This window comes from Aptenodytes patagonicus, chromosome 5, assembly GCF_965638725.1.
Source record: "Aptenodytes patagonicus chromosome 5, bAptPat1.pri.cur, whole genome shotgun sequence".
Classification (NCBI taxonomy): domain Eukaryota; kingdom Metazoa; phylum Chordata; class Aves; order Sphenisciformes; family Spheniscidae; genus Aptenodytes; species Aptenodytes patagonicus.
In genome coordinates this window covers 27,862,655-27,886,801 of record NC_134953.1, presented here as the reverse complement: position 1 = coordinate 27,886,801, position 24,147 = coordinate 27,862,655, and the positions used below count along the sequence as shown (strand labels likewise).

Below are 24,147 nucleotides of genomic sequence, written 5' to 3'. Positions count from 1 at the left end.
CTGTCATTGTAAGCTTGGGGCTCAGTACTGCGTTTTGCTGTCGGCTTGAAGTGTCATTAAAACCTGTGACTAAAAGTCCCTGGAAGTCTGGTTGAAAGTGGAGCTGCCTCCTGGGAAGCCTTCTTGTGAAAGTCTGAAGTCCTCGTTAGTATCCCTTCACTATCAGCTGGCTTGGGGTCAGTCCCATGGGAAGATTTTGCTTCAGAAAAAGAAACAAAACTGCCAACATTTTTTTTTATTCTTGCATAAATGTGATGAAAATAAGTATATGGAAATGTATTTATAAAATAGAATTAAAAAAGAACATCCAGAATTGCGAAAATTCCCTTTATTTTAATTACTATTTCTATCTTAGCCACAAAAACTTTTTTAATTCTCTGGAAGCAAGGTTATAATCCAGAGGGTGACGATGGCCTATTAAAGTTACAAAGTGTGTTTTCTTAATTTGTTTGTGCAATGCAAAATGGCTCTAAAATATATAAAATGAAGCAGTAACACTATTCCTCTTTGTTAGCCCTTGTAAAATTAATTTGACTTGAAAAATAAAGTCTGAAACACTTTTACATGACATAAATGTCATCTTTGCAATCAGTGGAAGTTGCAGAAATTCAGATACTGGGAAGGACAGTCGTGATTTGCTCTCACACAGGCATGAAGGTCAGTATGTCGTCTTAGGCACTGTTCGTGCTACAAAACTTAGACTGACTCATTAGTGTCACTTTGTAGTTAGAAAATCACTGATTTTAGTGGAATTGAGTATTTGGCTTCTTGGATAAATCTTACTGAATTACAGGGTATTTTAGCTACCAGTTGAAAGGAAAATGGAGTTTATGTAGTGTTTCTGTTTTTTCTTATGCAAAATATGTTCAGGAAATAGATGGAATATGCTGTTCTGTTTGAGATGTCAGTGTAGTTACTAGTTTTAAAGTTCTACTAGAGTTAGTAATGAGGTAAGCATTCTGTGTTTATCTAAGAAAAGTATTTATTCCTGTTTTTCATAAGAAATGAATGAAATAGTTCATTTATGCCTATAAGAAGTGTTTGTGTGGCAGTTGCTTTCCATCCCTCATCTTTTCTATTTAAGATGCACCCCTAATTTAGTATTCTCAACCTTTAATTCAAAGATTTAATAGCATGTTTAATGTGTCTCTCCCAACAGTGACTGAGTCACTTTTGATGATGTTCTTGAGACGACAGGTACCTTGCTAAACTCTCTGGAAAGATATGTGTGCGGTTTTGATTCCCTATTAGCGAGTGAATTAGAGAGTTGCTTTCGTTTGCTGTTTCCAAGGGCTCGTTCGATTTTGACCATCATTTTCCCTTCTGTCTCTAAAGAGAAATGAGCAGCTCAAAATACTGAACATTCCTGTGTTGTTCTGAATAACTTGGATACTTTGAGGAACAGAAATACTCAGCTAAGAAAGGTTCTGAGAAGCACTGGGGAGAGGCATCTGATGCAGGTTAAAGCTTGGTCAGTCTCATCAGTGCTGACCCAGAGCCAATAAACCTTCCCAGAACCCAGCGTGATCAGACTCGTGCATTAGAAATGCCTGCAGAGCCCAGCAAAAATGAGTTGGGAAATGAATGAGCTTATAAACTTGACCTAGCTAGCATGGATCTGCAAAACTACCTTGTGCAGTCTGCTGATTGCCTGGGTCCTGCAGTCGCAGAACCTAGTTTGGGGAGACAGTCTGCAGGGCCATGCGCAGAACTAGGGTCTCGCAGTGTTCATGCATTTAAAACCTAGCTGTACCTGCTGCAGTTCTGCTTCTGGCCTTTGTATGCATGGTACATTTAAACTGAAAGCATAATTGAAAGTTGCCTGGTGGATGACCAAAAAGGGGTATTAAAAACAAGAAAAAAAGAAAAAAAAAAAAACACAAAAGCCTCCTGGGTATGCAGTTAATATTCTTCACTGGCAATTCACATTCTCATTTCTCGTATCTGAAGTCATCAAGAATAGTGTCAGAGATACAACTTCAGAAGAATTGACTAGTTCATTTTGTCTTCTGGAAGACCATCTAAAAGTGAAATAGATATCTTTATCGATGCACAATCTGCTAGATTATATTCCATTATTTTTTGCCTTAGTGTCTTGACTTTGGAGGCAAACTGGATACTGTTTTCAGATAGGAAGATGTTCAGTCTCATTTAACTGACATTTTCCCAGGTACTATTAGTCTTTTTTTGTAGTGCATCCCTGAAAAGCAAGTCCTTGGAGAAATCTCAGTATCATTTAAATCTATCCCTTTGGTATCCATTTCTCAGTCACCATATTTCAGGATAATAAATTGAGGTAGGTTAGAATCATTGTATTATAAGAGAGCTCCTCATAAATAAACTGGGAATTTTATGCTTACTATTTTATATGCATCTCTTTCAAATGTGTCCAAAACAGAGGGTCATACTTGGATTTTAGTGTTAGGCAATGTAGTCAAAGGATTGCACTTGCAGGTAAGCAGAAGCCTTTGCAGGTTGCTGTGAATTGCAGCTGCAAATGAGAACGGCTATGAATCGCTGCATTCACAGGAAATGTTTTCCATTGGCCCCTATTCATGTTTACTACTAGAACAATAAGAGTCAAAACACGAGTTATTGTTTCCGCGTGGCACAGCAGGGCTAGTGGATTTCGAATGCGTTTGTCAAGTGATTAGTCTGCTTGCTCCTCAAGATTGAATTGCAAATTATAAACCAGTTGTATGATTTCAGGCACAAAGCCCAAAAGTTTTGTTTGTAAGATGTCTTTAGGATTTACCCTCATTGTAACATCCTGTCTTTACTCATTTTAAGGTTCCCTATAAGTTATACTTGTAAAACTGTAGTTCTTCTGTCTTTATGTTTTAAGGATCATTGATAATATTTTGATAAGATGCATTTTTCTTCTTAGAAACATTCTCTTTTTGAACAGTGATTTCAAAAGTTCCTGTTTTTTCCTTGTTAGAGTAACTGCAAAGAGTTGGTGGATGGAGAATATCCTGAACATTTTACTGTCCTTCCTTTGTGACTCGTACTTTCTGGTTTTAATTAAGAATCCTTTTCATTGAATTTTTTGGTTGTTGTTGTTTATGCTTCATTTTAACTGTACTCTTATTTTGGTTCGAGTTAGTGGTTTTATACCCCAAGGCATACTGGTCTTTAATATTTCTTAATGTATGAGTCTAGTATGAAAAAAAGCGATACGAGAAAAAACACATTTCAACTCACTGTTTTATATAAATATTACTATTAATGGCTATTGCTTATCTTGTCACTGTGTATTGTCTATTTTGTTTTTGAGGATGACTTCCTATGCTTTGCTGGTGAATGAAAAGAAATAATGCTTTAAACTGAGTAAGAAATGAGCTTAAATTCAAAGGTCAGATACATTAGACTTCTGATTGAGGTGGAAACGTTTTCTATTTCCAGTAATTAATATCTCGTATATTTCAGTCATAAAATTTGAAAAGTTAATTTGTTTCTTCCTTTTAAAGTTTCTCTGTTTTAAAATCATTGATCATTAACTGTGACAAGGTCGTGTAACCAGATGTAGCTTTTCTTTAAAAAAAATTTGACGAGGCTGTAGTGTTTCTCAAATAAACTAACAGTGCTGTAGTGTAACCAGCAAGAGATGGGTGTTTCTTTTTATCATTTTTATACCTAGTTTGAAAGCTTGGTTATCATGAAACTTTTTAACTCCTTGTAAGTTGAATTTTATCCTGTTATTTTTCTTTGATTTGGAAAATGTGAACACTGTGTTCATCCTTAAAAACGATGCAAGTCCTAACTGCTTCAAAACTGAAAATTAAAAACCAAGAACAACTTGAAACAAAACCAAAAACAAAGCATCCCCTTTGGGCTGTCAGTCTGAAAGTACAGCAGTTGTCAAGTGTTAATCTTTGTACTTTTTTTTCCTGTGGATTTAATGTTTAGAGGTAAAAATAGTTTTTCTGAGATTCCATTTTTAAGCAAAATGGAAACTAATTTATAATGTAAGTTATTTATGTGCGAGTTTCCTTCAAAGACTGCTTTCAAAATGAATCACAGGTTTCAGTTAACGGCACAGTTTTAAATATTTTAAATTTTGAATTAGGACTGGTTCTGTGCCTGTTTCCTTTCTTTCTTCCACTGTTTCATTCTGCTATGGAGAAAAGAAAATCCAGGTTCTCTGTGTAGCATGGGATGCAGAAGCACAAAGTGAAGATGGCCAAATACTTTCTTTGTTCCAGGGGGTTTAAGTAACATTTAAGGAAACTGAAACTTATGATCAGAAACAGCGTCATTTCAGAGTTTAGCCTGAGTGCCATGTTTCTTTTTTGAGTTAGAAATGCCAGACCTCAGTAAGGCTTCTTACTAATTCCGAATCCATTCTGTATAGAAAATGTAAGAAATATTTTCCTGTGACTAATGTGGTTTTTTTTAAATTGGCAGTTGTCCTTTTTCCTATTTAAAAACTAAGAAAGTCAATAAATATGTCACTTATTTTTAATGATTTCTTCACTTATTTTCCTAGAAATGGAAAAATGTACTTTAAAAAAAAAAGTTAGCTTGTTTGATCTCTAGATTATGCCCCTGACAAATTTAAAAATGTCATGTTTGTGAGGAGTATATTCAAGGGGATGAGGGAAGAGGCACCGTTGTCTTGGCATCTGTCACGCATGGCTCTGAAGAAGAGCAGTACAGAACGCTGCCGCTGCAGGCTGTCTTTCCAAATCAGTATTGATCAAAACCAGCTTGACCCAAATCAGCCACCACCAAAAACCTGGTTTAGTAATAGTTTGCTACAAAAACCTTTGAACCATCACACTTTTTCCAATGCGATGTTGGCTCCAAGCCTGTGTAGAGTTGCAAAAGGCTGCTGCAGAGCTCGCTCTCCACTCTCTGAGTCTCAGTTGTACAGCTTTGCACGTGCTTACCTGGCTTTCTGACCAGATGGAGCTGTTTTTCACTTCAGCTTATATTAGATAGTAATAATAAAGATTAATGCACTTGGAGAATAAAAATATTTTGATATCGGCTTCTCAAAATTATTTTATAAAAATGCTAATCAAATCCTACACCGTCAGAAAAAAATTCAGAACATGAAACTTTTAATTTCTGTGTAAATGCACACTGATGCCCATTTTGCTATTGCTGTGAAAAAAAAAAAGGTAAAATAATTCCTCCTTATTTCATGTTGGTATTTCAGCAAGAATGCATATCAGCATTTGAAACTCACGTTTTGGTTTCGGGAGGGAGCTCGCAGTTTTGGGGGGAAGTTGGTTTGGTTTGTGCAAAGAAATAAAAACTGAATTGTACAGGAGTATGTCAGGCTGCCTGCTCTTCACATTCCTCCTAGGCCCTTGAGTATAAAAGTATTTCTGGGGCTGATTGCTGGATGAGGCTGCCTTTGAAGACCACTGCTGTTACCTTTAGCTTATTACTCAGTGTCGCTCAGCAATGTTGACTATGCTTTCGACGAAGGTGAGTGTGTAGCTGGGCCAACAAATCAAACCAATATCTGCCTGACATCTGCCAAGACAAATTACATAGAGGGTCTTTAGATCACTTCTGCTTTTTACTTTGTTTTTTACCAATACTTAGCACATATCTGAGATGCTTTGGTTTTTTCAGAAAAGAAATCCTCCATGTATGAATTGCATCTAATACTGATATGGGGGTGGGAACAAAGAATTTTAACACCTCTTTGCAATTTTTTTATGGGATCATGGCGGCAAGGTTGAATTATATATGAAATCTGTCCTATATTCAAATTTCAATAGACGATTGCTATATAAATAACTTGCTGGTTTAGGACTATAGGGGAGAAGGGAAAGAAGTGACAGTTGATTTATGCAACAAGAATTCAGGGGTTTTTTTTAGCTTTGATACTTACGGGATGTTATTTCTGTAAAGACAGACAGCTGACATCCGCAGTTGCTCAGTTCCCTAAAATGACAGGTATTTTCAGTCTACAAAATTGATTTTTCTGAAGTTTAGGGGTTTTATGTATCTACCATCCAAACTATATTGATACATGTAACTGAATTATGGGGTTAAATCCTTGTATGTTTTATATGTGAAGTAACAGTGTCTCTTCTGTAGACTACAATTAATCAACAGCTCCATGAGAAGATAATCTTCACAGATACAAAGGTGAAGTCCCAAGAATTCAAATGGACGTTAGTAGTACTGTACCTCCTTATAATACTATTGCTCATTTATAACACTCTTTGTTAATAGAACTGCTTCCACCAAATCCAGTTGTTTTGAATGATAAAGATGAAGTGGTTCCAGAGGTGTCAGCAGAGAATACACAGAAATCGATAAATGGTAAAAAAATTGTAAAAATAACATAAAAATATGTCCCAGGACTCAGTGATACTCGCTTAAATGAACAAAAACAGGAGGATGGTTTCTACGGTATTCGTAAGAAGCAACTTACCACGTGAGCTGCGTGGCAGTCTTTGAAACCGTGGTGTACATGGTCTGGTCTTACTCATACAGGGCTGGACTGGGGTGATGGCTAAAGAAGCAAGCTGTAGAAAATTAACTGGCTATAAAGTATAACTTGATGAGACATCCAAGAATTATGCACTTCCAAAAGAAATTTTGTCTTCAAACCCATGATTTTATCTGGTCTGAGATTTCTGTAAATTAATGCACCAACTACTTGTGAGGAGAAGCAGAGGTTAGTGGGAGACTCAGGAGGTATAAAATGAGAAAGTGTGAGGAGGAAAAAAGAAGCTTTTTAAGCTTTTTAATGGTAACAATATTGCATTCAGCACTTAAAATAATGATTAAAGCTTCCCTAATGTGTTTTTCTACTGTCATCTGATCAGTCTGGGTCCTTCCGGAAGCAGAAGTCACTAACTGAAATTGCTTTAATAAAGCATGGAAATAATACTTATTGATAGAGATGTTTAGAATCATAGAATCATTGAGGTTGGAAAAGACCTCTAAGATCATCGAGTCCAACCGTCAACGCAACACCACCAGGCCCACTAAACCATGTCCCTAAGCGCCTCATCTACACGTCTTTTAAATACCTCCAGGGATGGTGACTCCACCACTTCCCTGGGCAGCCTCTTCCAATGTTTCACCGCTCTTTCAGTAAAGAAATTTTTCCTTACATCCAATCTAAACCTCCCCTGGCGCAACTTGAGGCCGTTTCCTCTCGTCCTATCACTTGTTACTTCGGAGAAAAGACCAACACCCACCTCGCTACAACCTCCTTTCAGGTAGTTGTAGAGAGCGATGAGGTCTCCCCTCAGCCTCCTTTTCTCCAGGCTAAACAAGCCCAGTTCCCTCAGCCGCTCCTCATAAGACTTGTTCTCCAGACCCCTCACCAGCCTCGTTGCCCTTCTCTGGACACGCTCCAGCACCTCAACATCCTTCTTGTAATGAGGGGCCCAAAACTGAACACAGTATTCGAGGTGCGGCCTCACCAGTGCCGAGTACAGGGGCACGATCACTTCCCTACTCCTGCTGGCCACACTAGTTCTGATACAGGCCAGGATGCCATTGGCCTTCTTGGCCGCCTGGGCACACTGCCGGCTCATGTTCAGCCGGCTGTCGACCAACACCCCCAGGTCCTTTTCCACCAGGCAGCTTTCCAGCCACTCTTCCCCAAGCCTGTAGCGCTGCATGGGGTTGTTGTGGCCGAAGTGCAGGACCCGGCACTTGGCCTTGTTGAACCTCATACAGTTGGCCTGGGCCCATCGATCCAGCCTGTCCAGGTCCCTCTGCAGAGCCTTCCTACCCTCGAGCAGATCAACACTCCCGCCCAGCATGTTGTTCTTATTTTCAACAAGTAATTTCATTTAATAGAGTGTATGATCTCATTTGAATTGGGATTGCTCCCAATTGCTGTATCCCAGCATCAGTCACACAGAGAAGGGGTGTTAGAAGTCAGTTGGCATCTTCTTAAATATAAAACAAACTTTATCAAGTGCCACTCAGCAGGAGCAGATATTTAATTTTTCTTTGGGGGGGGGTAATTTCTTTTTTAAACAATACTGGAGCTCAATCTGTTTTTGTTTTCCATTAAATTCTCTTAAAGCCATTCTGCTTAGGTTTAAATCATGAATAAAGGGAGTACTTTCCTGAATTCATATGGTGTTGCCTCTAGAGCAGTAGCAATTGAAAGGTGGCTGAATTTTAACTTAGGGATTTGTTATTATGGTGACACAAGTTCCTATTCACCTTCTCTAAAAGCTTAACTATGTACCTGAGATTATTTTACTGATACTTAACATTTCAGTAAAAGGTTTCTTTTTCAGATGGAGTTTAAATTCTATATATTTAACTACATTTACAGAAGGTTATTTTTATCACTAAAGTTTTTATTTTGGAGGGAGTCAATGGAAAAATGTTCACTAAAACAGGTAATCTTTGTAAAGACATTTTGGAAGTTTTAAGGACTATTATTTTTCTGCCTTTCAAACCTTATTTGAATAATCTGGAATCAACCTGAATGTGTAGAATAAATACAGTCAATCAAATGTAAGTTTGTAAGACCAAACATACCTGGGTTCAAACTTTTCCTGATGATAAACTCATTACCAAGTCTTTATGTATCTAGTTTAAGATATATCTAGTTTAGTCTGTGTTAAGCTTAAAACATGTCTGAAGTACTCATATTACAGTGATTTTTTTTTTTCAAGATATTGGTATTTTCTCGATTGCTCTGGGAGAGCCTTCTCCTGCCTGAGGGTTGCGTTATAAACCTGTGCTACAGTCCAAGAAAGGACTGGTCTACAGCATGGTTTGGCAAGCCTTACTTCTCCCCAGAAAATGCTTGGCTGCAGTGCTTAACAAATTTGCTAGAACCCTCGTCATAATAATTGTTTCATGTAGCTGCACAGCTAGAGCTAGCATGGGCCTGATTGCAAGGAGGATAATGCACCGACTTCACTTGATGTAATGACTGAAAGTGGAGTAAGGGTATAAATGCTGAGCAACAAGAATAGCGTTCAGCTGAGCCAGTAAGGCTACAGTGAAACTGAAGGTACGGTAGCTTTCGTTACTGTAAGAAATTGAATCTGGGGCCAGGAACACTACAAGCCAAAAGATGAACTCATCCAGAGTATCGGGCTTCAGTATTATTTGAAAGCAATGAGTATCGAACAGTGAGTAGTGAACGGCTTTGAAAGTGCTTTTGGCATGAGACTATGAAGGCTAGGCATGGCGTAAATCCGTTTCAGGGCACAAACTTACAGTCAGCCTAGAGGTACAGTAAATATAAACTTTCCAATTTAAGAAGTTAAAATAACTTTACACTTGTGTCACCTCCAGAAGCTAAACTTGCAAATTTTTCCTTGGTGAACTTTCAGAAACGAGGAGGATGTAATAGAAGAGGCAGTAGGGCTGGTAGTAAAAAACAACCTGTTGGGATATCAGAAAGGTGTTGGCCACACAGCAAAAACCTAACGGATTTCAAAGAGAGAGAGAAAGCCATGAAGTGTTTTTGACTTGGGTGTTTATCTAAAGCAATTGCCAACAATAATTAGTGGAGAATGCAATCTTAGCAAGTACTATTCAGATTTTCTTCCTTCAAACCACGTTTTCCTAGTTAAGTCTTAAGAAATACATTGTGCTTTCATGTTAGGAATCAAAACACAGATAAAAGTAATGAAGTAATTCTAAACTTTGTAAAGCAGGCCGCTAAGTTTCACATACTAAATTCAGGCAATCAGCAGAAAAATGTTTACAAGGCATTTCTGTGGGTGAATAAGGGCAGGGTCTTAAGAACGTCTGGCAAAGAAAAGCATTTAATGACCTCCTTTGTGTTTAATAAAGCATAAAGAATATTAAGCTTTTCTATAGTAAGGGCTACATTTGAATAGAGATTTGTCTTAAAGATTTTTTTTCAGATTATTCCAGGCAAGTTGCTTAGCTTATCTGTAGCAAGCCTAGTGAGCGTCAGGTATGTAAAAAGAAAAAGTAAGACAGGACTTGGTGACCAGTTTGCTTCCCTGAGCTAGTGTCATATCCTCTGCACTTTGGATCTATTGCCATTTGTGAAACTTGCTGAGAAAGTTCTACCTCTGTTTATTCTCTTATTAAAAAAAAAAACAAAAAAACCCCCTATTTTTGCCTGTGAAGTAGCTATTTGAATTACCTGGTTTTACACAGCAGTTGGTTTCATTTTAAGTCAACTGATGATCAGGAGAAGGCTTCGTTGCAGGTGTTGTAAGCAGGGAATGGTGTAGAGTGGATACCATTCAGATCCCATTCGAGGAGCCTTAAATATTCTAACCTAAATGAAGCAAGTACATGAACATATAAAATATTTTAATTTGGGGCAGATTGATGCAGTACTTAAAGTGAAGCAATTATACTTACATCTGCTGTCTCTTCAGTCAGAATACTGTCCTGATGCCGAAAAAAGATTGAGTCTTTGCATAGTTTATGTCCCCAGATGCTGACCTCCTAGTAAACATCTCTATTACTATTTGAATTTATATGGTTCTATTCTCAAACTCATATTTCAGCGTCTGTGTTTAAGTTGACTCTTACATTGGTGAACCTGAAGTTCAAAAAACTCAAAGATTTCTTTTACTGGTGTTTTATAATAATGTTATTAATTTATCCTGCAATGGCCTTAGGCGTGTGGCATGTTCTCTCACTTTCTTTAAAGAGTTTTCTAGCACTGTAGGGCCAATTTTTCTGACACACAGCGGCTCTATAACGTTATTATTCAGCAATAGTAGCATCAATTGGATTCATAAAAATAAGGAAGTTTTAACTTGTTCAACAATTCTCTTATGTGTATGATTCTGGTTAAATTAAGTCACAAGAGGTCTGTAGGTGAGGTTAATGAGATTCAACTATGGTGTGTGTATCTTTGAAAGCTTGAGGAATTGTGTTGTGCCCACCCAGCTAGTGCTTGCACTGCTAACTGTCAGTCTGCAGAGCTCGTGGATCAGACTTGAAGTAAGGGCATGTGTTTAACTTCATTCTACTAGAGAAACTCAGAAACCAGTATAAATGAGGAAAAAAAGATGAGGGCTGGAGGGCCAGGGAGTTTCACCTGGGAAGGTAGTTTATTGCCTGATGCTTACCTAAGGCAAACAGTGTGGAGGCTTCTTGCTGGTTTTAATACACTTTTTGCAGCTCGGGAAAGGGAGTGCTCTGTGCTGGTGGATTTTGAGAGTGGTGTAGTAATTAAGTGCAATATGGCGATAACAGCAAGTCTCTTCCGGTCGGTTGTGTTTGAAAGTATTTCCCAGATAGAGTTTCACTTCTGGCAGTGGGCTCCAGCGAGCATTAAAAGAAGGTGAATTTTAAAATACAGCAGTAGAGGTATTTTCAGAAATGCTATATATCACCGTTAGAAATGTGTGATGCGTGATTTATTTTTTCACACAGCACAAATACAGTTACTTTGCAAGCTAGGTTTTGTTTTCAACCATGATTCAAGAAGACTGCTCCGTAGATCAGCTCTGCTTTCATCTGGTGTTCATCTGCAGATTAGTTTTATTACTTCATACAGTTTTCATTATGCATATTGAAGTTAGCTGCATAAATTAAGATCATATGGACAATATACATAAGTAATTTTTGTGTTCTCTGATTCTCTTTGCAGTAGATGAAGGTCGTATTAAGGAACTGGGCAGGGTGAGAGTGCTTCACAAGAGAACCGTGATGCCTTACAGTGTGTATAAGAAAAGAAGGAAGGGGCCAAGCGATGAAGCCAGTGTTCAGCAATATGCAAGTTTGGTTGGACAGACCTGTTCAGAAAGAATGTTGTTGTTTAGAAGTTGAAAAATCATTAAATGGCATTTTGATGCCGCTACATTTTATTGCACTGCCACTGGATGATATGTACTATATTTGTGTGTTGGTATGCCTACTCAAATAGCAGTATGAAATACAGATATATATTTAGGCTTGTGTGCATACATGGTACTGTGTTTAAAGGCCAACTCCAATAAAACTTAGAATACAGCAAGGCTTTAACAATATAAGTTTAGAAAAACATGCTTGCAATATATTTTAGTTAAGTAGTTCTAGCATTTCTATGCATTTTGAATAATTCTAAGTATCTAAGCAAAATGAAAAACAGATGTCTTTTTTGTAGAGAAAAAGGTTGACTAAATCTAGATTAACAATAATTAAATTACAAATGTTTTCAAATAGCACCTTGGATATCCGTCGTTAAAAATTGCCATGAAATTTCTGCTCGTATTTGTATGCTCCTAAACTCTTGCAAGAGAATTGAAACGTGCTGTTACTTTCTGATGTGAAATCTGGCATGGTTTAATTTTATTTCAAAAGTATATTTAAAAACAAGAAGAAATTATTTTCACTGCACATTCTTCATTTGTTTAAAGCAGTAGGTTAGCGTCTGAGGTCCTAGTGAATGTAGGAGTTCATAGTAGATTCTCAGTGGCAGGGGATGCAGTGCTTTGGAAAACTTTCCCCTTTAGAGATGAAACAGAATAGTTGCACTATAAATATACCAAAGATATGCAGCCAAGTGGCACAGTGGTTTTTTGGTATAAGCCTTATCCTTTGTCTAAAAAGAGTGGATATTTTAATGCACATCACTAATATGAAATAGAGCTTGGAAGGTTTATCCTATAGCTCTTCAGTGCGCATTTCAGAACTATGCTAAAAAAAAGACATGAGGTACCACCGCTGAGTTTTGTTGCAATTTTTTTCTGCAGAATTGTATGGGAAGACTTAAATATCATATTCCTGCGTTTTTACTCACTCTTTTGTTTATGGTGCAGCAGCTCACAGGTTAACATCTTTAATAACATTTTACTAAATACTTCTGTTGGAAACACAGGAAGTTGTGATGCTTTATGAGAGCACTTTATTATCTGATACATGAACGTTGTCATTAGTAGTCTGTGTCCCTATTAAGTCATACAAGGTATAGAAGTTTTGGGAAATAACACTGTTGTATTCAGTAGTGTATTACAACATCGTAACAATACCAATGCATTTGTGTTTCTTATCTTCTTGGATAACAAGAGCTAGTATTTACCTTGAATTAACTTGAAGTTTCCTGTTAACCTTTGAAGAAAGATTCTTATTCAAGAATATATGTGTAGGTGTTTTTCCCCAGAAAGGAACCAAATTCAATTTTACCCTCTGAGGGTTACAACTCCTATCATTCATGGGTTTTATTTAATTTTAAATGCTTGGCCAGTATTATTAATCGTTGATTTTTATGTGGAACAGATGTAAGAATTTTGGGATTCAAGTGCATTGCAGATTTAACTTTTTTTTCCATATCTGTTTGATCATTGTAATATTATTGATATAGAGTACAGCTTCAATGGTAATTTTAAAAAGTAATTTTATGTTTTATTAATTGGGATGTGTTGTATTGATCTACTCCCAGTCTGCAACAAGATTGATTATTTCTGTCAGCATTATATCTGGTATGTGTTTATCTGTTGCCTGGTACTGAGAAGTTTCTGTTTACTGTACAATCTAGTTTGTCCATGTCTTATCTAAACCTATTGCCATGGGAGAATCACTAAATATTACTTATGAACATTATTATAAAGAGTTCCTTTCTGTGGAGAAAATACTTTTGCCACTCAGTGAAATGTCAGATAGTATAACATTTTCTGCCTACACAATGTGTTGAAAAGCGGTGATGCCCGTATGGCTTAAAACCAAAATAAATAAGAAAACCTTTTTATATGATATAAAATCAGTAAATAGGCACAGAGGAATTCCAGTATGACTTGCAAAATCTTAAAGATTATCAAAACCATTTAATGATGGCCTCGCTGTGCTCCTGGAGAAGTTAAAGTTTCTGTTAAATTGGAAGGGAGCAGACTTAACGTCACCACTGAGAGTTCTTGAAGAGCTCCATCTTTTTGTGCCCACTATTTGTTGCTGATATGCCTTCTAGATGTGTATTAGACTTTTATCTGATGCTCTGTTTCTCTTGGGGAGCTTTTAAGGAGTGCAGTTAAAGAAAAGTGAGATAAGTATAAAACTGAAAATTGAGCACAGCTTGAAGTTGTCATTAGTGTGACCACTAAAGGTAAATGACCATTTCCTGTGAATTCTGAAACGGTGCTTTCACTTTCTGACCTCCACTGGAACTGCAGCACCACGGCACGCTGGGCTTCTGACTCTTACTGAACTCAAATATACATATATATATATATATATGTATGTATACATAAGAAAGTCAACACTGAGATTAATTCAATTAAAAATTGGGTTCATCTGATGTAGTATGCTGAGATCTGATGCGCTTCATTAGTGTTATTTTAGAAAGAAATTGGTGCAGTATTTTTCAGGACTGATACCTCTATCCCTGTTTTAGAAGTGGAATACAGTCTGAGGATGAACTTCTGTAAATTTTGCCATTGACTTCAATGGAGCTGAAAATTCATCACTATTACAGTTTTATTTAATAAGATGTTGTCATTGAGAATTATTGAATTTAGAGATATTTAATTTAGTACAAACTATTTTATAAGAGTTTTTTTAGTGTAGTTAGTTTGTGAGCGTTAATCCCTAAAGTAAGGTTGCTTTGTTCTATCGTCTGTTGATAAACGAGCATGAAATGGTGGTAAGAAAATGTGGAGCTGTGACCAGTGCTAAAAAATACCATTCTTTGTTTTAATTGGAAATAAATGGGGAGCTTACTCATTTCCAGCATCAACACATTTCAGTAAATGCAAAAGAACCCGCATGTTAAGTTTGTAATTGCTTTTCAGCAGGCCTGTTTGACTTGTAAGTATAGAAAATAAAGTTATTTCTAGTCTCTGTGAATTATTATAAGTAAGTCATAGCTCCGAGTGTGACTTCTGTCTTACTTTGTAGGAATTCATTATCTTGGAGGTTGACTAAGTGTCCAGTGAGCAGCAAAATCAGGGAAGTCAAAGAGTAGCAGTGATTGGAAGGGATACCTATCAGTTCAAAACACATGACCTATTTTAGAACTAAATTTTAGTTCTAGCTAGACAGATTAATGATGAGTTTATACTTTGAAACAGAATTTATAATTCTTTTGAGAATTGAATAGAATAAATAGAGGCTTTTCACAAATGGAGACTAGATAGGACTAGCTATTTATTTTAGTTAGGCTATACCATTTCTAGTTGGTTGACAAAAAACCTTTCTCTGAAGTAAGCAGCCAAACAAGCAACACAGAAATCTGGATTATGTGCATAAAGATAACCAAACACTGATTCGTTTTCCTGCTGAATGACACAGAATTCCAGCTAATTCTGGATTCCTGAATGAGACTTTTATTGAAGCTCAGTGCCACCATGGCTTGAAATTTTGGTGTGCCAAGGCTTGCGGTGGTCCAGTGCACAAGGCTCCGTCCTTCAAATCATACTTCCCGGGAGCATTTATTTTTTTCTGTTTCATTGCTCCTTTGGAGTCTACATCCATCACTCTTTTTGAAGGTCTGTTAATAGCTTTGCCAGGTGATCATTCTGAAGCTACCAGCCTGATCAGCCATGTATTTCTGAATTCTCTCTCACTCTGGTTGTCCCAGATAATCCTTTAGGCATGTATTATGTGCTGTTCTCATCAGCCTTTCCATCTCCACTGTCCCCCCCCAGCTTTAATGGTTCTTCTTGCTCATTCTGTCCCAGTCCTGCTACAGAAAGAGTCTGCATTTGACAGGGTGCAGACAATATTTAGGGCGGAGATCGTCACCACATTTTAGGGAAATCAGCATTTCCAGAAGCATCGTAGCTGCATATCGTACCAAATATATTTATAAAACTGCACCTTCAGAGCCTCTTGCATATGATCTCACATACTGAGCATAAAAAAAAGCCAGATTATGTTTCCACTTGCCAAATTATTTGTTTTCTTAAGTTAGTCGAAACAATGGAGAGTTTCCAAGCCCTGACTCTGTGGCTGTCCTTAGGAGGTCAGGGTGGTGAGCTGTGTTCCTCGGTCAGGCTTGAGCATCAGCTGAGGAAGGTGCTACAGAGAAAACACCGAGGAAGGGTTGGCGATGACCCTGCGTGACAGAGAGAGGAACTGAAGGTGGCTGCTGGTCAGAGGAGCATTAACAGGTAAGTAGCCATGTGATTTGCCTTTAGTTATGAGAGAGATATTAGTCTCACTGGGGAAAGAAAAATGCACTGTGGAAAACAAATTGCATAAATAACACCATTTATACATGGTGTTAACCATGTATGTTAACCATAGCTGCTAACAAAATGAGTATACCGGCTAGGTTGATTATAAGAAGCTCGTTTTATATGAGTTTTTTTTGAAAAGCACGGTGACTAAGTTGCCAAGTGTACAAGCACTTACTAAATAGAACATTTTGTGACTAGAACTGCTTAAGTACAAAGATAATGGAGGGTGTTAAATTATGTTGTATAAGCCAAAACGCATTTACAGGAACAGATGTACAATAGTAACTCATACTAAACATAGTATCCAGGTGCTAGCTGTGGTCAGTGAATTCCTAAATAAAATAGTATTCTATAAATTAATCTACTATATGCATTCTATAGCACATTTAAAGCTCATCTTGTGAGAGCTTTGTTTTCTAACTATTAAAATAAATAGGATAGTAAATAGATGAAATTAACATACAAACCCAAGTATACATATGTTAATGCTATTTATATTAATACGAAATGATCTTAACTCTTAGAACAGTGGCTCTTACTGATCGTCTTTGACAAGTGACAGCTCAGAAGCTTTCTGGCTGTATCTCTTCATGGTTATGTTTTACTGTTTTGATGATTATTCATTCCTTATTATAACTATTCCCATCAGATTTTTGTGCTTCCCATCAGTTATTTCCACTTCAGTTTTGACACATAATACATGTGTCTGCCAAAAGTCCTGCTGAGAGATTGCTATCAGGACAAAAGAAAGTGTTAGAAAGTCTGTTAAGTAGCGAGAAGAGAGCAGAGTCTACAGGGACAGTCAGTCTGCAACCTTTGTGCTGCATAAAAAGCAGAATTTATTTACAATTTAGTCTGCTGCAGGCTTTAAAATAAATGTGTCAGATTTCATTCATTTCCCTTTGTCTGTGACATCTGATTGTCATTGTCCAGGAAGAATCAATGGAGCATTGTAGAATATTTAAAAAAAAAAAAAAAAAATAGTTAAGGTCAGTGTACTGCATTTATGGCAAAAAGCTCGAGTTAAGGAATGAAATTGCATTAATTCTGTTGAAATTCTCACTCGATGTCTACATAGGATCAGAAAAGTGTAGCCTGGATGGGACTTTCAAAAACTGTTTGCTGCTCCTCCCCTGTCTTGTCTTCTCCAGGCTGAAGCGGAGCAAGAACATATCCACCATCTCTCACAGGGGTGAACCTCACTGTTTGCATTAATCTCTAACGAAGGCAGTTCAATAAGCTCCTTACAGTGATTTTCTGCAAGGAGTAGTATCCTTGTTATTGAAAGTTTTTAATACCTGGTATCGAATTTTCATACTTTTGGTTGCAAGTGAACCTGGTTTGTTTTGTCCTACCTGAATATGAAGAGCGATCCCTGAGGTTCCTCTTCGCAGCAGCTCTAGACATTTTCGAAGACTGTTGCCAAGTCAACCTGCTGGTTTTTTTTTTCTAAACTAACCGATCCCAATTACCTTTCCAAATAGTCGTGTTTTTAAGATATTTTATTGAGCTTTCTTAAGTATTCCCCCTTTGGTCCACTTTTTTAGTGTGGTGCCCTAGTGCCAGCTGCTCTAGTAATCAAAGTAATAAGTATTTCAGTGTTTTACATCAGCAGACAAATGTTGCTTTTTCAAAATAATAATTGTCACTATCCTAACTGATTTTCTGTTTAACACAGGTCCATATTTTCTGTTTATCTACCACACTTCAGTAAAATACGGTGAAGAACCAACCCTTCCTATACCAGCAAACATAATTTTTCTCTCCTTAAATGCTCTCAACCTGCAGCCACCAGAGGGCATCTTCCAGCTTGCGAAGTTTGTCGTAGCACTAATGTTACTTCTTGTTTGAGTATCCAAATTTTCTGGGTCTCTGTTATTAACATCTCATTCCGAGTTTAATTTTTTACTCTGCTTTTCATTGTGGTATATCAGAAAAAAAATTATTGTCAGGTGGGGTTGACAAAGTTCTGTGCTTCATTAGTTGAATGAAGCACAGATTTTTTAAAAATTAGGATTAAAAGCTATTTCGAGACAAATAGTCTAGATTTTATAACACTAGATTTATCAGATACATTATACTACTAGTATATGACTGAAATTAAGATCCGTAGAACACTTAAGGAGGAGTCAGCTGGCAGAGTTACTTATCTCGAAATGCTTTTGATGCTATTCCTTTCCATGTTGTTCCTGTCAAACTGTGTGCAGTAGGAGCATTAATAATGTCTAATATACTGTTTGTTGCATGAATTTTGACAGCTGCTCTATATTTCTCAACGGGATTGCAACAACAAAATCAGTGCATCTCAGGAAAATTGAACAAAGTGTGCTCGCATCTTCTGGTGCAAGAGAGGTGTGTATTGTGCTCACTGACAATTAACTTAGCAGTTGCACTTTCAGTTACTAACAGCTTGTCTGTTGCCTTGCTAAGGCTCTCTCTTTTCAGAAGTCAACTGATTTTTAAGTCAAACACAAAATTGTATTTAAAAAAAACAATGCTCAGTTCAAACCTGCCCTGAAAAAAAAAAAAATCTCTTAGTTGTCAATAGATGTCTTGGCGAGGTTTCTAGTGCACTGATTTTGAATGCTAAAAAAAAAAAATCAAAAGTGCATTATTTTTCTCCTTTCTCCTTATCCCTCTTTCATTTTTAACCTAAGTTATTTTGATATCAGGATTTCTTTCTCACCTATGCAGGGAATAAAATGATGTTGAAATAAGGTTTCTAATAGTGAACTTAGAGGTCAGGAGACTGCAACGCTTTTCTTCATTGCCAAGGGCATTGCAACCCATTTGTTTTGTGAATATATTAGTCTCTATTGTTCAAGATGAAAACGGTCAAAGACAGATCAGTTGAAAAAACAAGGTTCCCAATTTTAAATTATTTATTATTTTTCATACAAATACATTATTGCAGTGCCCAGAAACCTGGAAGAGGCTTTGCTGCAACAGCTGCTGCATGTGTCCTCAAGTTGAGATTATCCTCACCCCTGAAATTTTTGCAGTCCATAAAATCCCAGATGTCTTGTAAATACTCCTTTCTAAGCTGGCTTCAGTAAAGGGAGTGAATAACTGCTTTCCAGGAACAAGGTAGAAGGCTTGGAGGAACTGGTTCAGAGGAATGTCCTGCTCCAGTTACTGCACCTCTTCCCAAGGGACCGCGGTGCCTTAAGACTCACCCTGGCCATAGGGGAGAAGGGACTTCTCCCTTGCTGGCCTTTCAAATCAGCACATTTGATTTCCTGGTTATTGTATAATATTGTTATTGTATAATATTCTATAATATTATTGTATATTGTATTTTTATACTGTTGTTGCTATGTTAGCATCCTTGAGAGCTTGTATACTTTATGATAACTCTCGTATAGCTTGTTCCCTCTGTCTCCTAAAAATGCTTTTATGGAGAGGCATTGTCATTCTTACCTTCCATGGGTGCTGTGAGACAGCAGTATTTCTGTGGCTTCCTTCTTTCAGTTGGAGGCTGTCAGCACATTTCAGCCAGGAATAAATTAGCACATTCTTACCAAGTTGTAATAAGGGGATACGTGAGACACTGCCTTCTCAGCGAAAATAAACATGGCAGCAGTCTGACAAAACTCTTCAGCAGTTTAAGTATTCAGTTGGAATGAGAAGGGCATTTGCGTGGATAAAAGGTAGCGACCCAGGTGGGACCTGGCAGCAAAGCTGCTGGAATAATGTTGCATCTTCACTAACGTGTAGTCTTCAGTTTTACATTGACCAGCTTCAGCTTCTGACATCATGCAACTCCCCATCTCATTATTGACACCCTTCACTCCAAATCAATACCTGCTTCAGGTGGTGATCCTCTAAAACCTCCTGTATTCATGGGCCTGTTTAACAGGATAGAGATATTCTAGGAATTCCAGTGCGGTGTAATGAAATTGGAGCTTATCTGTCTTCTTTCGATCTGCTTTTAATATATTAAATCTATATTTTTCTTTTATTGCCTTGTATTGCAAAATAAAAAAAAATAATTATTATTTTCACAATGGGGAAAAGCAGAACACTGAAATAGAAAAATGAGACTTGCTAAAATTAAAAATGGACATTCCTGAAAAGGCAGAACTCTCCTAACAGAAACCCTCTCAATCCAAAGGAGTGAAGTTGTCAAAATATACTTTCCATTTACAAAGCGGAATACACTTTCTATGCCTGAAGATTTTGATGGTTTTTAACAGCTGATTCTCCATTTACATTTCCTTTGGGGTTTTCTTTGTTGTGTCCTCAGTTTTTGTTTTGCACATATGAGCATCTTTCAGTTCTTTAGACTCTTTAGAAATTGAGACATTTATCCGTAGCTAGTAATTCATATTTAATCAAGTGGTGCATGTTCTTCATTATTACCTTGCTGAGTGACCTCCTAGGAAAGAACGAATGCATTGACATTTACAGTTGATAATCTATTGATTCATGGTAGAAAACAAAGACAATCAACGGGAGGGCTGTAATTGTTTCATTAAGTCCTATGAACAGCACATTGTACATTGATCCAAAATGCCTTGGAGCGACAGTTTCACAATGTCATGACTCTCCCCACAGGCACCTTATTTTTCAATTTGCTGGTACTTGAAAGTGCTTTGATAGTCTCGCAAAATCCCATCATTCTGAATCACTCTTACTGAGCGTGACTGTGTGGCAGGTAAGCTACTCTAAAATCTAGACAGCTGAGTGCAGAATGGTTTCCTACCCTTCCATAGTTGTTGAGGCCTTTAGAAGTGACTCCACTTTTCTCAAAAGTAAGGTCAGGGAAATCAAATATACTGGTATCTGGCCTTCAGCGAGCCTGAGCTCTCTTCTGAATGGGCTCCACAGAGCGTAATCATTTTTTCTTACTCTGCATCGAGCAGATATGATATGGTGGTTTTAAAAGCCAGCAGTCTGTCCTCATTAGAAGTCCTGCAATCGTTAGTGATGTGTAGTAATAGTTGGATATTTAATAAAAAGTTTGATTCTGACATAATAAGAAAGAGGTTTCCCAGCTCCTGTTCCAGCCAGCACCTGGGACCCTTTTCAAACCTCTCTATACCATTGTTCATTAGTGTAATCCTGATTTTACTTACTATAAAATACAAACTCCTGAACCTGCTGGTGTACTACAAATGCAACAAATAATTGTCTATGCATCTTGTTTTTACTGGAGATAAAAATCACCCGGATCAAGAAATAACCATGTACTATAGCAAAGCTGTAAACACTTGTCCTTCTTAAAAGGTTGAAGTTAGGGTTATAAGCTCAATGGTTTGTCTTAATTGTGTCGCCTCTGACTTCAGGAGCTCAGTAGAATAACCACACGTCTTGTGATTTCATCCCTGTTCTGAAAGTTTTCACACGTGGCCTTGTCCCTTTTCCCTGCTGCGCACCTGCAATAGTAACTTTGGTGCGTCTAGCCCATAAAGATCTCACGCTTGTCATACTTTTCAACAATTTTACCTATAGAAGTGTGTGTGGAGAGATGGTATCTGGCCGTTAGATGCAGTATCTGAGATTTCTCAATGTTTTTGCTGAGTTAATCCTCCTATTTTTCAAGGATTGTACTAATAAGAAAGGCCATAAAGTACTTGCAGTATTTCTTTTGTTGTTAACTTGAACCAAGAAAAATGGAAGGCTTTTTATGCGCCAACTATTTGCTTAGTTGCCTGCAGTTTTAAGTAAGGTTCTCCTGTTTTGGGTGATGAAGCTTTTCACAGTAAGTGTGGTCATATTTGAAATAGAAAAGCCTTCCTGAAACCCTTCACCAAAACAGCCATAGCAGTTATAGCTCTTCTCATGATGATGGTACAAACCTTTACCAAACTTTTGATGATTCTGATGTTTATAGCTTGGAATATTTCGCACACATGTTCCAATTTTGCATTCACAACATTTGTTAAACCAACAAGTCTGTAGCAGACATGATAGCTACCATCAGGAAACTTGTTTGACAGTTTAAACAGACAGCATCTGTGTTTCCTACATTTCATACTACACAAAAAGAACGAGGATTGCCCATAGCTCAATCAATTCAAGATGTTGTCGTATGATGGAACTCTGTTTTGGAGATGTTAAAAACATTTAATTGAAAAAGGGATTTTGCTCTTGTGTTTGGCTGAGTTTCATCAATATCACCTCCTCAGTGGAATATTACTGAGAGCAGTTGGCTTGAGTTTGGGGAATTAAGATAAAATGGTGTACATCAGGGCTGTCCTCCTGTGCTTCCAGCTATGTCTTTGTTGAAAGTGAATTTAGGATTTTCAAATTTCAAAGCAACGTAAGAGACTTGAATTGGGGTATCACTTAAGCTTCTTTTAAAATAACACTGAAATCGTCACCATTGTCAACAAAAAGGCAATCAAAACAGAAAAGAAACCCCAAATGCAGCAAAGACAAAATGCTGGGATGTTAGCGCTGTGAAATCAGGGTAGTGGCAGGAAATCAGAAGTGAGTTCTCTACTTGCATGATGGGAGGCATCCTATATTTGCATCCTTTATATTGTGTAATGACAGTCATTGCCTTAATGATAAGTCAAAATTGTCATTCTCTGTGTTAGTGAAGTAAAAACCAGAACTAAACCAAATACAAAGCACCTCACATCGAAATGCTGTGCAGAGATAACACCAGCTGCTGTAGATTAGTGTAGCTCCATTGATAAAGGACACTTCTTGTAGGGAACTGTTACATTGCATGGCTTGGGCTCAGCAGACCACATAAACAGATGCTTAAGGCTAAGCCCATGAGGAATGTTTTGATGAGGTGGACTCCACGAGAGCCAGGACACCACGGTGTGGTCCAGCGTTGAGGACTTAAAACATTACAACATTTTGATTATAATTAATAGGACAAGGTTTTGGCACCTGCTTCAGGATTTTCCAGATTTATGTTGCTATAAAGAACTAAGATAAAATAGAAATTTGCTCTTCTATGACAAAATCCCTTCAACTTGTCTAAAAATTAGGTGGAGGGAAGAAGCGGGAACATTTTCCCAGAAGCTGTAATCATGGATCAAATTGCGATAGCCACGTTGAATGGTATCTGAGCCCATGATTTCATCTGTTGGCTTCAGTGAGGCTCTTTGCAGGGTACAATATTATTCAATGTTATGTCTGAGCCTCTGACTCTTGCCTCCGGTAATATGAGGTACTTCTGTCTACAAGAGCAGGGTTTTACACGGACTGTTGATCTGTGCCATGGTGTGTGCTGGTACAATGGCTGGCCTCTGGTGAAATAGTCCACAAATATGCCAGTTTGTGTCGGTGTCTTTATTGGATGTCTGCTCAGAAACCTTTCCCCACACAACTTTCTGGCTTTTTCAATAGAAGACATGGAGTGAAAATCATGCACGCTTATTTGAAAATTTATGGGCTGACCTGAGTGTTATCTCTAGGGAGGACTCCTTGGGTCAGTCAAAGTGAATTAAAACCAAATGTGTCTGTTTTTCGTGTTTACTCTTTCCATAAACATAGCACATACGCAGTGTGCAGCTGCTATCCTGAAAGGGTTTTTTCCCCCGGTATTTGGGGGATCTGTGCTTTAAGAGCATATTCTATTGATAGCGCTGTAGAAAGTACAAGTGATGCTGGACCACTTCACAATTAATTTGTCAAACTGTCTGGAAGAATTTCAAGTAAGGTAAGACAACAGTGAAGTTGGAGCTAAGACAGTACTGCATTTCAGTAAATAAAAAGTAACAAAAAGTTAATGCTTTTCCCCTCTGCTTCTATCAACTCCAGAAGAAATGAGATAAAAAGGTACAGAGCATTTCCTTGGGGGAAGATTACCGTTTATTTTTCTTGATTAGGGCCCTCAGGCTGTGACCTCAAACACTCCTGATAGTTTCTTCCCCCTCCTTTAGTCACTCCTCACTGCTGATTTTTGCTTTGACGAAGTGGTTTGCGGTCCCCTTTGGCAGTGAAGGCTCTGCAGAGCCAGAGCTGCCGCGATGCTCCCTTCTGCTGCGGTGCGGCCGGCTGGGCATGTCACTAATGCGTGAACAAGAAGAATTTGCCAAGCCACTTAATCTTTTGAAGGCACCATTCTTCCTTCTGTAAAACAAGGGATGATGTTTAATCAGCCCCACCAGGAACTCCGACATCCTCAGACAAGGGG

General features: G+C 37.7%; 1 protein-coding gene across 8 annotated transcripts in view; it reads left to right on the top strand.

Annotated features, from left to right (window-relative positions):
- Positions 1 to 14,712, top strand: part of ATE1 (arginyltransferase 1) — an 88,030-nt gene extending 73,318 nt beyond the window's left edge. For 4 of the 8 annotated variants that reach the window (XM_076339157.1, XM_076339159.1, XM_076339152.1 and 1 more), the window contains exon 12: positions 11,546 to 14,712. In XM_076339157.1, the coding sequence (XP_076195272.1) occupies positions 11,546 to 11,724 (179 nt within the window). In that variant the 3' untranslated portion in view covers positions 11,725 to 14,712. Of the gene's footprint in view, positions 1 to 2,941; positions 3,610 to 6,198; positions 6,289 to 11,545 lie in introns of those variants that run through there. The other 4 variants (XM_076339156.1, XM_076339150.1, XM_076339151.1 and 1 more) reach the window with 2 other exon arrangements.
- Positions 14,713 to 24,147: the final 9,435 nt, after the last annotated feature.